Source organism: Macrobrachium nipponense, chromosome 30 (assembly GCF_015104395.2).
Source record: "Macrobrachium nipponense isolate FS-2020 chromosome 30, ASM1510439v2, whole genome shotgun sequence".
NCBI lineage: Eukaryota > Metazoa > Arthropoda > Malacostraca > Decapoda > Palaemonidae > Macrobrachium > Macrobrachium nipponense.
The window spans coordinates 45234235-45247477 of NC_087218.1; the positions used below are offsets into that span (position 1 = coordinate 45234235).

General features: G+C 44.0%; 1 protein-coding gene across 3 annotated transcripts in view; it reads right to left on the reverse strand.

Moving 5' to 3' along the window:
* LOC135202485 (uncharacterized) overlaps positions 1–13243 on the reverse strand; it is a 135066-nt gene that overhangs the window by 94766 nt on the left and 27057 nt on the right. For 2 of the 3 annotated variants that reach the window (XM_064231899.1, XM_064231896.1), the window contains exon 2: positions 3540–3662. In XM_064231899.1, coding sequence (XP_064087969.1) covers positions 3540–3662 — 123 coding nt within the window. Of the gene's footprint in view, positions 1–3539; positions 3665–13243 lie in introns of those variants that run through there. The other variant, XM_064231897.1, reaches the window with a different exon arrangement.

A 13243-nucleotide genomic window follows, 5' to 3' on the forward strand; every position in this document is an offset into this window, starting at 1 on the left:
GAAAATCAGGACAGCCAGCTTCTTGTCCAGCATATAGGGCTGTCCTTTGGAGGCGTTCTTCCCAAAGCCTCCCACCCAGGCCTTCAGGGTAGCCGACGCGACTTCCTTAACGGCGGCAGCCTGGAAAAGAGGGTCATTGTAGTCCTTACAACGAAGCCCCGAGGACGGATCATTAACAAAGATGAATATGACCATATGTAACTTAAAGTTAAGATATATGACAGTATATATGTCATGAAAGGAACAAACCTGACACCGATATATACTTACTCCATCCAAAAACTGGCTCACCAACTCGTAGCAAATGGTACAAGCCTTGTGATGCCAGACAATCAGCTCATTGTGGCGGGTAGCGCACGGAGCGTGAGTCCTGCAGACCTCATGCCCGCAGGGGTCCTGGAGGACGGCGTTACACCCCACCTCCTGACAGTTAGTAGCCTGTAAGTGGAAAGATACCTAAGTATCAACGTTATACACTCACAGGGCTGCTGTGATACTCCGTTGCATGCCGGAGTAGTCTAAATTTATTGGGCATAATCCACCCCTGAACTCCGTGTGAAAGAAGGTTTAGGACCTAAATAGCTGGTTGGGAACTCCGGTGTACACCGGAGAGAGGAGTATGATTCAACCAGATGTTTATATACACCCATAGAGAGTTTCAAGGAGTAGTATACCACGCCGGAGAACGGAGGAGGATGCCCCATACTTAGACTAGGAAAAGGTTACATAGATGAGGAGCGTGTAGCTCCATCATACAAATCATCACAACTACTAGAGGAGCGCCCGGATGGCAAGCAAGCGCTCCGCCGGGAGCCGGAAGGGGATACGTAAGATAGGGAAAGCTTCTAGGACCAACTGAAAACGCTCCCGACAACAAAGGTACACCCGGATGGAAAGCAGGTGCTCCGTCCGCTGGCGGAGGGGTAAGATCATGAGAGGAGGGAGAGAGATCAGACCCAAGGCACGCCGGAGAAGACCCGAAGCGACCGGAGGGGGGGGTGGCCAACCCCAACCCCCGACCACGCCGGAGCTCCTCCAGAGCCCGAGGAGAGAACATGCGGCCCACCAGTGCTCCCAGCTGTCCCAAACTCCCGTGACCCCCTTGGCTGGGGGGAGGGGGGAGAGTTGCTCGGATGGTTGCCATGGCGACCGTAAGCGAGCCAGGACAGAGCCCCCCCCTACCGCTGGGGAGGGAGGGAAGGGGACTGGGACTAGGGCAACCAGAGGCATCACGCGATCGCATGTGGACCAAGAGGTGATAATGCAACAAAACCAACTAGGCCAGCGACCACATGAGCCCGAAGGACCACGGGGCGATAATGCAACAAAACTGCAGATTAAGATCTAATGCAACAAAACCGCCTAGGGACTGGTCGCCCTAAATGCTAACCCAACATAAAATATGATAAATAAATAAAAACTTTTACATCGTTAGAAAGAGAGAGAGAGGGAAAACACAAGTGAGAGAGAAAGAGATGTCCAGGAGGAGTAAGCTAGTTCCCGAAGAAAACAGCCAACTACTCAAAAGCTAGCCTTAGCCGACACGTAGATGGAGGGGAATAGCCAGGATGCTGGACCAGGAAAAATAAATAATCACTCTAGCGCCTACACACCTAGACAAAGAGACATGCATGCATGAACGAGATCTAAGGTATAGGCTATGAAATCCCTACATACGATGTAAAAGATAATGGGAACTAGTGTAACACTTGATAAAATCCCATGAAAGGTAAAAACTACGGAAGATGTCTCGGTATAGAGGACCGGGAAATCTAACCAAACATGAGGCGAGCCGTTGGCCGCCATGCGCCAGACCAGATGGCCGTATTTCGGACCTAAAAAACGGTAAATAAGGGCCTCTGGCTGACAAAACTAAATCCAGACCTTTCGGGTTACTTAACTTAGCTGCGGCGATAGCTGCGCGTTCCATGGTGGAGATAAATCCAAAGGAAATGGCACAAAACACAGAGCAAAAGATGGCACGTGTTACCTAGTTCGGCTAACGAAAAAGGATGACCACCAGAGGCGCGGCAGTCGGCGTGGTGCGGGGCGTAGTAGTAGTAGTTGCCGTCCCTGCCTATGGATCAGCTCTCTCAGGAGGGGGATTTTGGTGTAGGAGAATTCTAAATGGCAAGAGGTTCGTAGTAGTGGTCTCACTCGCCCCAGATACCATACCGACACCCTCTTTTTTTTTTTTTTTTTTTTTTTTTTTTTTAGGGTGAGCGAGTCAGTTATACTGACATCCTCCTGAATTTATTTTTTTTCTCTGGTATGTGTTAGCTTCATTTACCTTAGAAATAATGAACTTAAGGATTATTTCACGCAGCGACACGAACTGAGCCCAGAAAAGAATAGGCACAGAGGGGCACAAACACGCTCTTGAGGGGCTGAGGAGAAGCCAGAGGCTAGAATATGAATTAACCAACAATTTAAGAACCCCAGAGGACGTCATGAGCGTGTTAGGCCTACCTTAAAAATACAAACCGAAATCCGACTCAGTCGGTGGGTGAATAAAGCACGTAATATGAAAATGGTAATGATAACCGTAATAAAACAAAAATAAAATTAAAATAACAATAAAATAACAAGAATTAACCAGTAACAACAATGCACGCGTCTGATGATGCACCCAAAATGGCGGATGACCTAGCAGCACCCCAGTGCGTATTTCAAGGGGCCGAAGGCTAAAAAAGGGATGCATCATAACCATAAGAATTACGAAAACACAAAATGGAATACTCAACTTGGGTGAAGAAGCAGGGAGCTCTACGGTAGACATGGCTTCGACAAAATAAGGCACCAAGGGAGCAGCTAAGACACGTGCTAACACACCAAAGATGGCGGCGTGGTAGTAGTAGTAGTAGCAAGCGGAAGGCAGAGGGGGTAGCCGTTGTAACAGCTCTCGCCATGGAAGGGACTTTGAAAGGAGTCCTCTAATTGGCAGATGTCCTGTGAGAAGTGGCTTCCACTCGCCCAAGTGTTTATACCGACGCCCTTGGGGGTGATCGAGCTGAGGGTAGTAACTTCAGCATTCCATGCTAGTTTTTTCTCTGGTATATTTAGGATCTATTTATACTTGGAAAAGAGAGCTACTGGAACTTTTCACTGGCAGACACAGGTCGAACCCAGAAAGCTTACTGTGTAGCTTGATTTCCATATATATACACTTATTTGAACGCTAACTCGCGTGTTTTCAACCCCACAGAAATTAACAGGTTTCAACCCTGGGGTGACTGCAAATAGCCACCCATCCTTTGTAAGTAAGCTAACTCAAATTAATAAAAATTAATTAACATTAATGACATTGATTTTCAACAGAAAGACCAACAAATTGGTTTATTGGGAATATCACAAGTTAATTTATTGGGAATAAAAGTTTTACTGTTATTAGTTGAAGTCTGCAAACAAAGACATTCCACTGACCACCTGGATATCCTTATAACATCCTCTTTACATTCAAGTAGCTTCTTTGCACACAAGGAAAAGACATGATAGGTATGTGTAGAACAAATCTATGACGGAAATCAATTTGGACATACCTCCTGTTGCATCTGTTCATTCCAATTTGGAATGTATGCAGCAGCAAACCAGCTCCCGGGCAAAGGATTATATACAGGCAAGATTGTTGCATCATGAGGCAAGTAAGCAGACTTTGTGATTACCTGAAAAAGGAGATTAGCATGGAAAATTAGGTAAAAAGGTAATCACAAAAATAATAAGATACTGATAAAAAAAAAAGTAGCGTATAAAACCAAGGTAAGGAGTGTGTAAAACAGCCTACCTACAATACACATACATTTGTAGGCTTTACAGTATAAACTGAGGTAAGGGAAATATCAAGGTTAAAATTAAGTATAAAAAAAGATATCCTGACTCAGACATTCACAAAAAATTAAACTGCAAAATTATGCATCTATCATGGCAGTGTAGACACAATGTCATACTTTTTATTTTTAAGTGTTTTGGTTTATTCCATTACTTCTCCCAACACATGTGACCTTGACAGCTGCTAACTGCTTATGTCTATCATCTCAATTCTTTGACAGATATTTCTTTACTATTATCTAACATCTTCCTCTTTATCTCTAAGCCTTGGAAAAACTGCAGCCTCTCTAGCTCCATAGGAGGTTACTTACTATGGTGTACCTGGATCATTGTCATGGTAAGCGCTTCATAGCAAAGAATAGCGAGTTAAAGGAAAGGAACTTCATAGCAAAGAATAGCGAGTTAAAGGAAAGGAAAACGCATTTTCAAGAAGTTCTGCAGCAAGGAGGCATTTGAGCATGTTGTTGGAGTTGCCTGTTCTCATGATGGTTCTAGAATCGGCAGGAGTGTTGTGGAACTTGACAGGCGCTGATGTGACGTGAGGAACACCGCGATTTCTGATGCAATACTTCGTCGAGAAACTTCTAAATCGTTCCCGTAATCTCGGGAGTCTGTGACGTTTGCCTAGGCCCCGCTCCCAGGTCACTGTATAAATACGACTCATGAAGTAGGAGAAGGCAGATCATCAGTAAGAGCCACAGATCAGATTATCAGTGAGAGAGCAGCAGCAGCAGAGATCATCATCAGAGAGTCACAGATCTGATCAGTGAGAGCTCAGCAGCAGAGATCAGAGATCATCCGAGAGAGAGATGAGGAGAAGGGACATACGAAGGATCAGAGAGGAAAAGGGCGCCCGAGAATTGGTCAAATTCTGGTCAAGTCGTCGTCAGGAGTGGACGACCGAGTTATTTCGACGTTGAGCAAGACTTCAGAGAAGAAACGTTCTGTGAGAGGTTTTGAGAAGTTCCTGCCCTTTGAGTATCAAGAATAGACATTATTTTCTGCAATACGGAGTCAAGAAGTCGTCTGCAATTGCAGTTCTCCTTTTGTGAAGCCATCGCTTCGAGTTGCAAAACTGGCCGGCAAGTACTTTCATTACCCCACCGTTTCCCTAGTTCACGCATTGTAAGATTTTGCCTTTTTTATGTGAATAGGAGACACCATTCTGCATTTATCTTTGTTAGTAAGCTTGTAAATAAACCTTCGTATCCCCAGTTTCAACTGCTGGTGTTGAATTCTTTTTGTTTTCTATAATATCGAACCTGTAGCGGACCTCTCACGGGCCATAACATTGTGGCGACCTTGCTTAGGCTATCAGCACTGTAACAGTTTGAAACAGGGAGAATATAGAAAGAACCAGAATGAGTGAGATGGTGAAAGAGTTTATTGAGTCGGGTAAGCTTCTAGGTCTAGAGGGGAATGATCTCCGTGAGCATGTTGAGAGGAAAGAGAGAGAAAAGTATGAGAGAGATGAAAGAGCGGCTGAGAGAGAGGAAAGAGCAGCTGAGAGAGGAGAAAGCTGCTGAGAGAGAAATGCAACAAGAGAAAGAGAGAGAAGCAATGAAAATGCAGCAAGAGAGAGAAGCAATGAAAATGCAGCAATAGAGAGAAATGTTGGTAATGCAGCAGTAAGAAAGAGAGAAAGAATGTATGCTTGAGTTGGAAATTGCTCGGTTAAGGCAAAATACTCGTAACAGTCAGACAGGCTAGAATGAAAATGAAGCTGATAGCTTAGGTATGAGTGCAGTGTTGAAATTAGTACCAAAGTTTGATGAGGAAGATGTTACAACATATTTTATGTACAGTAGTACCTCGAGATACGAAATTAATCCATTCCGAGGCTCCCTTCGTATCATGAGGTTTTCGTATCTTGGACCACATTTTACATGTAAAATGGCTAATCCGTTCCAAGCCCTCCAAAAACACCCCAGTAAATTATATTTCCAGGCCTGCAACACATGTTCTAGGGTTACGACGCCGATCCAACGGAAGAAATATGACTCCAAAAAGGCAAAATACTGTACATACTTGAGTAATATTCAACTGCATGTAATGTTCAACCCCATTTTTACTGCATATATTAGGACTTTAGCATATGTCCCTTAGCAATAAGCCTAGCCTATGTTAGCGGTTGCTACTGTAGCCTAGTCTATGATTCTGGCATCTAAACCTAAGAAGCTAAAAGCTTAGAATATGCCAATAAAATGTATAAATAATCAGTATGTACTCATTTCAAATAATTATTAATTAATCATTAACTATAATACACAAAAAAACAAAAAAAAACCTTCCAATCGATTGTTTACATTCAGCTCTTACAAGTACCGAACGAATGCCAAGCAATCACTTTTCCTAGGACACAGTAAGCCATAAATTTTCATTAGTATCTCTCTTCAACTAATGAAACTACCAAACAGTATAATAACTAATCATTTCTATTCTTTATTCTATCTTTACCTAATGGAGATACCGAGTTACTGACAGCTATAATGAAACATATACGTAACGTAATATTAAAACAGAAGAAGAATTCTAAAAAATATGTATTTGTTGGCTTCGATGATAGCAGTCTGATTTATTTCATATTTTATGATATCTAATTCACAATTTTTTTATTAAATGTATTGCATGTACTCATTTCAAATAATTATTAAGTAACCATTAACTAAAATAAACAAACAAAAAAAAAGCTTCCAAACTTCAGTTTACATCCAGCACTTACGAGTATCGAACGATCGCCAAGCAATCACTTTTCCTAGTACACATTAAGCCATAAATTTTCATTATCTCTCTTCAACTACTGAAACTACCAAACAGTATAATAACCATTCATTTCTATTCTTTATTCTATCTTTACCTAATGTTTTTTTTTTATTAACCCTCTTACGCCGGAGCGGTAAATAAAAAAATGACTCCCGTATGCCGGAGGGGTTTGAGAGTGAGCGCGGAAGAGGAAAAAATATTTTTTTCAAAAAATCACAGCGCGCTTAGTTTTCAAGATTAAGAGTTCATTTTTGGCTCCTTTTTTTGTCATTGCTTGAAGTTTAGTATGCAACCATCAGAAATGAAAAAAATTATCATTATCATATCTAAATAATGCGATATATGATATCGCAAAAACAAAATTTTGTATATATGTAATTGTATTCAAATCGCGCTGTGCGCAAAACGGTTAGAGGTAACAAGTTACTTTTTTTCGTTGTAATGTGCACTAAATTGCAATCATTTTGGTATATAACACATTTTAAAACGATAAAAGCAACACAGAGAAAATATCACAAAATGATGCATGAATTTGTAGCGCGCGGACGTAAAAAAATTTTTAAAAAATTTTTTAAAAAAAGGGATTTTTGACGAAGGAAAAACAAAATCTATTTCAGGGTGATTGGCTCGTGTCGACCTATGAAAGTAATCCTTAACATCATTCTTTCTAGGTAAAATTAGCCTAAAATTACCAGAGAAAAACAAAATTAAGAAAATGTCAGTAAAACTGACTCGCTCACTCTTAAAAAGAAGTGTCGGTATGATATAGGGGCGAGTGTGGAACACTACCACGAGACAAACACCAATTAGAACTTCCCTATCAGAATCCCCCCAAGAGAGAGCCGATACCAACGGGCGATGCAGCCTCTACTACTACTACTAGAGGACGCCACGGACAGCAGCGCCCCTAGCGGTCGCATCCCCTTAATTAAAACCAAAATACATCTTGTCCTGCAAGGGGGGGGAAAACAAACCATAAAAAAGGGATGGGTTTCATAGGGCGACACGAGCCAATCACCCAGAAATAGATTTTTCCTTCGTCAAAATCCCTTTTCTGGGCTCAGCTCGTGTCGGCCTATGAAAGAGTACCAGAGAAACAGACAAGATGGAAAAGGAAATAATGAAAAACAGATTAAAATGATGGATATAATATAAGTAAATCAAAATACAGCATACAAATTAAGCACTTAAAACTAACTTATTACAATAATCAATAACAGAATGTTAGTAAACTTAAAGTACTAAATGGTAGATAATAAAAATTTATAAATATGCATGTAAAATAAGGAAATTTTTTGGATTTACTTAATTAGAATATATAATTACAATTATATACATACATGTGTCCTACCCTAGCATAAAAATAAGGGTAGGTACACTCAAGTCCATCATTAATACAATTAATACAATTAATTCAAATATATACAAACACATTGTGACTGAAACTTATCACAAACCCAATGGAGAATTTATACAAACATATTGTGGCCTACCTAGCATAAAAATAAGGGTAGGAACACTGAAGTACATATTAGTACAAGGGTGGTTGTCCCTAGCAAAAAAATAAGGGACAAACCACTATAAGACACAACGGCTAAGGCTATGATGTTGAGTAGCCTGACGAAAGGTTGAGGCATGTTGGTTGAAGTAGGTAGAAAGGAGACCTGGATCAATACTACAACTACTAAGCAGTATCAGGGGAAACTATGTTTCCCGCTGCTACTGCTGAAAACTTTAAAGATTCCAAGGACTTTAAATAATGCCGTTTAAAGACTGTCGGGGATTTCCATCCAGTATACTTTTTAAGATCCTCAAAGTTCATATGTTGGAAATAATTTAATTGAGGTGGCTACTCCCCTGATATCATGTGCTTTTGCGGGAATGACTCAGGGTTGGCTGTTTAATGAAGTAAAGGATTTGTTGTCTAATGCCTTTAACTGATAAAGTACCACCTTTTTCTCTCATGAAGAGAGCACCCGAGGATCTAGAAGAAGTACGAGATAGAAAGGCTCTAAGAGTTGATACTGGCAGAGAGAGAAGGATCCTGTGGAAGTGGGATAACCTTCCAAGGAGCCCACCTTGCAAGAGGATCTTCATTTTTGGCTAAAAGCTACGATCCGGAGCCAGTAGAACTTCTCCTGATGGGAGGAATTCCACATGACCCGCATCCCTGGATAGAGCCGACAGTTCTGAAATTCTAGCTCCTGAGGCTAGGCTTAATAAGAATAATGTCTTCCTCAGGAGCATTATGAATGTACAAGATGAGTTGTCAGTATCTGAAGCTAGTTTGAGGACATCATTTAAGAACCATGAAACTGTAGTAGGCCTCTGAGAAGGTCTAAGTCTAGCACAGGCTTTAGGGATAGATGTGAAATAAGAATCAGTCAAATCTATCTGAAAACCTACCTGAAAGATTTTCTTCAAAGCCGACTTATGAGTGGTAATCGTGCTAGCTGCTAAACCTTTTTCAAATAAGGATCTGAAAAAGGATATAGCCAAATTAACTGTCATGGTTGTAGTGTTCGATTCTCTCAAGAAAGATTGCTAATTTTTATTTTTTAACAGCTGAGTCATATTGTCTAATGGGTTGACTCTCTCTTATCTGATTCTAGGAAGAGAATATTCTGTGGATCAATGTCAGCATCTTTATTAGCCGCAAACTTCATGAAGTCCATAAAGTTAGGGTCTGGAGAGTTCCTGAGGAAGCGAACACAGTCCTCATTTGTACTGATTGTGATGTTGGGATTGGGGATCCGTTGAGGTCGGAGACCCAATTCCAAAAGAAGAGGATACCAGTTGCTCCTGGGCCAGTCCGGTGCAATCAGAGCTACTATCCCTTTGAAAGACCTTAGTTTGTCTAGGACTTTCAAGAGAAGATTCACTGGAGGAAAAACATAAATTCTCCTCCACTGATTCCAATCCAACGACAGGGCGTCCGTGGCATAAGCCAGAGGGTCCAGGTTGGGGGCCACATAGCAAGGGAGCTTGTGGTTCGCTTGTGAGGCGAAGAGATCCACTTGGAGACCTGGGACTCTCCGGCTTACCCACTGGAATGACCCGACGTCCAGAGACCACTCTGATTCCAGAGGAACTGACCGGGACAGGGCGTCTGCTATCACATTTCTTACTCTGCCAGGTGAGTGGCAGACAGATGCCATTTGTGTTTGCTTGCTAATGCAAAGATGGCTATCATGACATGGTTCACATGCTTGGATTTGGACCCTCCTCTGTTGATGCAATGAACTACCACTGCACTGTCCAAAACTAGCCTTAGATGAGACTTCTTCGGGGGAAGCAGCAAGTCTCTTCAGAGTAAGAAATACTGCCATTGCTTCCAACACGTTTATGTGGAGCTGGCGAAATTGAACTGACCAAGTCCCCTGAACCTGTTTGAACTGAGAGTATCCCCCCCTCACCGGGCGGGAATGCATCCGATCGTGAATGGTTAACACTGGGGAGCGGGGATATTGAAGGGGGTACTTTCTTGGCTAAGTTCTTTACTTTTGACCAAGGCCGTAGTTGTTTGCGGAGGATCTGTGGAATTACTGACAACTTGTATCGATATTTGGAGTTTGCTTTTGACCGCCAAATTCGATTTATATCTTTCAGCCTTGCTTTCAGAAGGATATCTGTTACCGAAGCAAACTGAAGAGACCCTAGGATTCTCTCCTGGTTTCTTCTTGACGTTTGTTTGCATTTGAGAAATTGCCTGACAGATTTTGCTATTTCCTTCCGTTTGACCACTGGAATTGATAGATTGTGGGAGGACAAATCCCATTGGATTCCTAGCCACTGAAAAACGAGATTCCGGAAAAATAAGTCTGGATTTCGTTTTGTTTATCTGGAACCCCACCCAGATGTTCCAGAAAGTGAACTACCTTTTTGGTAGCTTTGAGACATTCCTCGACTGTTGGTGCCCAGATCAACCAATCGTCGAGGTATGCCGCTACCATGATTCCCTGAGCTCTCAATTGTTGTACAACCACTTCTGCTATCTTTGTGAATACCCTGGGGGCTACATTCAGACCGAAGGGCATCACTTTGAATGAGAATGTCTGATTTCCTAGCCTGAATCCTATGAATGGGCGGAAGTGCCTGGCTATAGGGATATGATAGTATGCGTCTGTAAGATCGATGGAGCATGTGACGGCTCCACGCGGAAGTAAGGTCCTTACTTGCGAGAGGGTAAGCATCTTGAACTTGTCGCAGCGAATGAAAGAGTTTAGCTTTGACAAGTCTAAGATTACCCTTCTTTTTGTGAGCCTTTCTTTGGCACGCTGAATAAGCGACCTTGAATTTTAGATGTTTGACTCTCGCAATAGCTCCTTTCTGAAGGAGTTCTTCCCGCGTATCTATCAATTCCTTTGACGGTATCTGATGAAATGATTTGATTGGAGGAGGATCTTGGAAAAAAAAAATTGATCCAGCTTCCAGCCTAATCCTTTGGACACTATGCTCTGTGCCCAACTGCTGAACCCCCACCTGTGGCGGAGAGGAACAGCCTCCCTCCTACCTGGGGAGCCTCATTGCTGATGGGCGGGTTGGCCACCACGCCCTCCTCTGAACTGCTTACTCCTTGTGCCCCTTCCTGCGCCACGGTGACGAAAGTAACCATCTCGCCCATACCCCTCGGTTGAGAGTAGCCTTGAGCCTCATAAGCAGGGTTAAAGGCAGGCGAGATAGCGTAGGAAGAGTCGAAGGTTGCGATTGCTGGGGCACCAGAGGAAAGGCTGGGTTTTGCTTAGATGTAGCAGGTTGTCCCTGTTGGGTAACTGGGACTGCTGCACAAAACTGCTGCTGATGCTGGAGTTTTTTTATATGGCTGGAACCTCTTACCAGCCTTCTTTGGTTTCTTGCCAGCAGTGGGAACGGATTCCTGTTTCCTCTTAGAGGAAATACCCCACCTAGCTCTAAGGCTCTGGTTGAGTCTAGCAGCTTCGTGGTGGACTTCGTTCACTGCGGACTCTGGGAAGAGATCCGCTCCCCACATGCTCGCAGCCAAGAGTCTATTAGGCTCGTGCCTGATAGTGCACTCTTGAAGAACATGCTTCCGACAGTTCCTCCTGGCTTGGAAGAAGTCAAAGGCGTCTAACAGAACCGTCTGAAACTGCGATTTCGCCAGGATCTTGAACAGCGGTTCGTTAGCGTATGAAAGAGCAGCCATTTCCGTAACGATAAGAGAGTTAAGGGACCTGCCAAACCTAGTTCGCGCATCGAACTCTGCCTGGATTAGGGAATCGGCAGCCTAGGTAACTTCTCACCGAACTGGTCCATAGCGCAGTCCGGCTTGAGTTTACCCAGCGTGAAAGTAGCTGGCAGGTTTTCCCATAACTCTCCGAAGGCGGGGGAAAGAAGAGTGGAGAAGTAGACTCCGACTCTCTCAAACTGTGGAACGGGCTCATCCTTGAGGACTGCCTGAAGAGCCTTCTCCACAAGTTTCGTGGCGAACGGAAGAGAGACCTCCTCTTCCGTCGCGAAAATAGTGAAGGGGCTCTTATAGGCCTGGAGTCTAGTGTTTAGTACACTCCCAGTCCTCAAGGCAGTGAACCCATTCCCGTTGGGCGTGATCTCTACTGTATAGGACTGACTCCTTCGAGATCTTGTCCTCTCTCGTAAGAGCCGTTGGCGTCAGCCTAGCATACCCGATCGAAAGGCTGTGACAGACCCGGAGGATAGAACTCGAAGTCCTCAATCCTTCGAGTGCCAACTCCGGGATCGAAATCATCCCGTCCTTAAAAGGAGCGTAGGCCGCTACTCTCCATGGATTGTCCATAGAGAAGCTGGCAAGGAGTCGTAAGGCGGAAGTTGGAGAATCCCCGTGCTAGAAGCAGGGGAGGGACTGGGGGAGGAGCCTGGGATAGCCCAGCTACCCGATCCTCATTCTCTCTCATTCTATTAGAGAGTTCCTGGACCGTCTGTCCCAGTTTGAGACAGACTGCTCGACAATTGCGCGAACATCTGCTCAAAAACGTGTTCCCCAAGCTGAAATTTGGGAACCTACCATCACTCCTACCTGCTCCATCATTCCTGGTGAGACAGGAGAGGGAACGCAGGAGCTGGTGCTTGCCACCCCTGCCGGCATAGCCGGAGAGGGGGCAGCGGAGGCGGGAGAAGGCGCGACTCGGATGGTAGCGCGAGCCTTCTCCTTCGAAGCCTTGCTTCTGGAGCTCTTCGACTGGGTAAAGAGCTCGGCTTAGCCTTCACCGCGTCGGCGTATAGTCGTACACTCCTGGATTTTTTCTCTTCCTATATTTGTTTCCCCTACTTTTGTGTATTCTGTTTATTTTATTTTATATTGGTTTAGCCTAGGGCGTCTGGTATTGGTACGTTTATCTTAGCCTAGGTTTATGGTCACATGGTCCCCATCAGTTTGTTGCTTCCTTATTATCAGTTTTGTTGCATCAGTTGCATCTTGCTGATCAGTTTGTTGCATTAGCCTAGGCTATCGATTTCGTTGTTTATGTCGTGTTATCGTACCGTGGTCACCCTGTGATCGCGGTACAGCCAGACGCCCGTTCCCAGTCGCCTTGCCCTCCCCCCACTCTCCCATAGAGTTGGGGGGAGGGAGGTCTGTCCTTGCTCGCTCCACCCGGGCCGGGCCCGTCTCCCTCTCTCCCTACGCGGAGGGGGGGAGTAGGGGAGGCTGGACAGACAC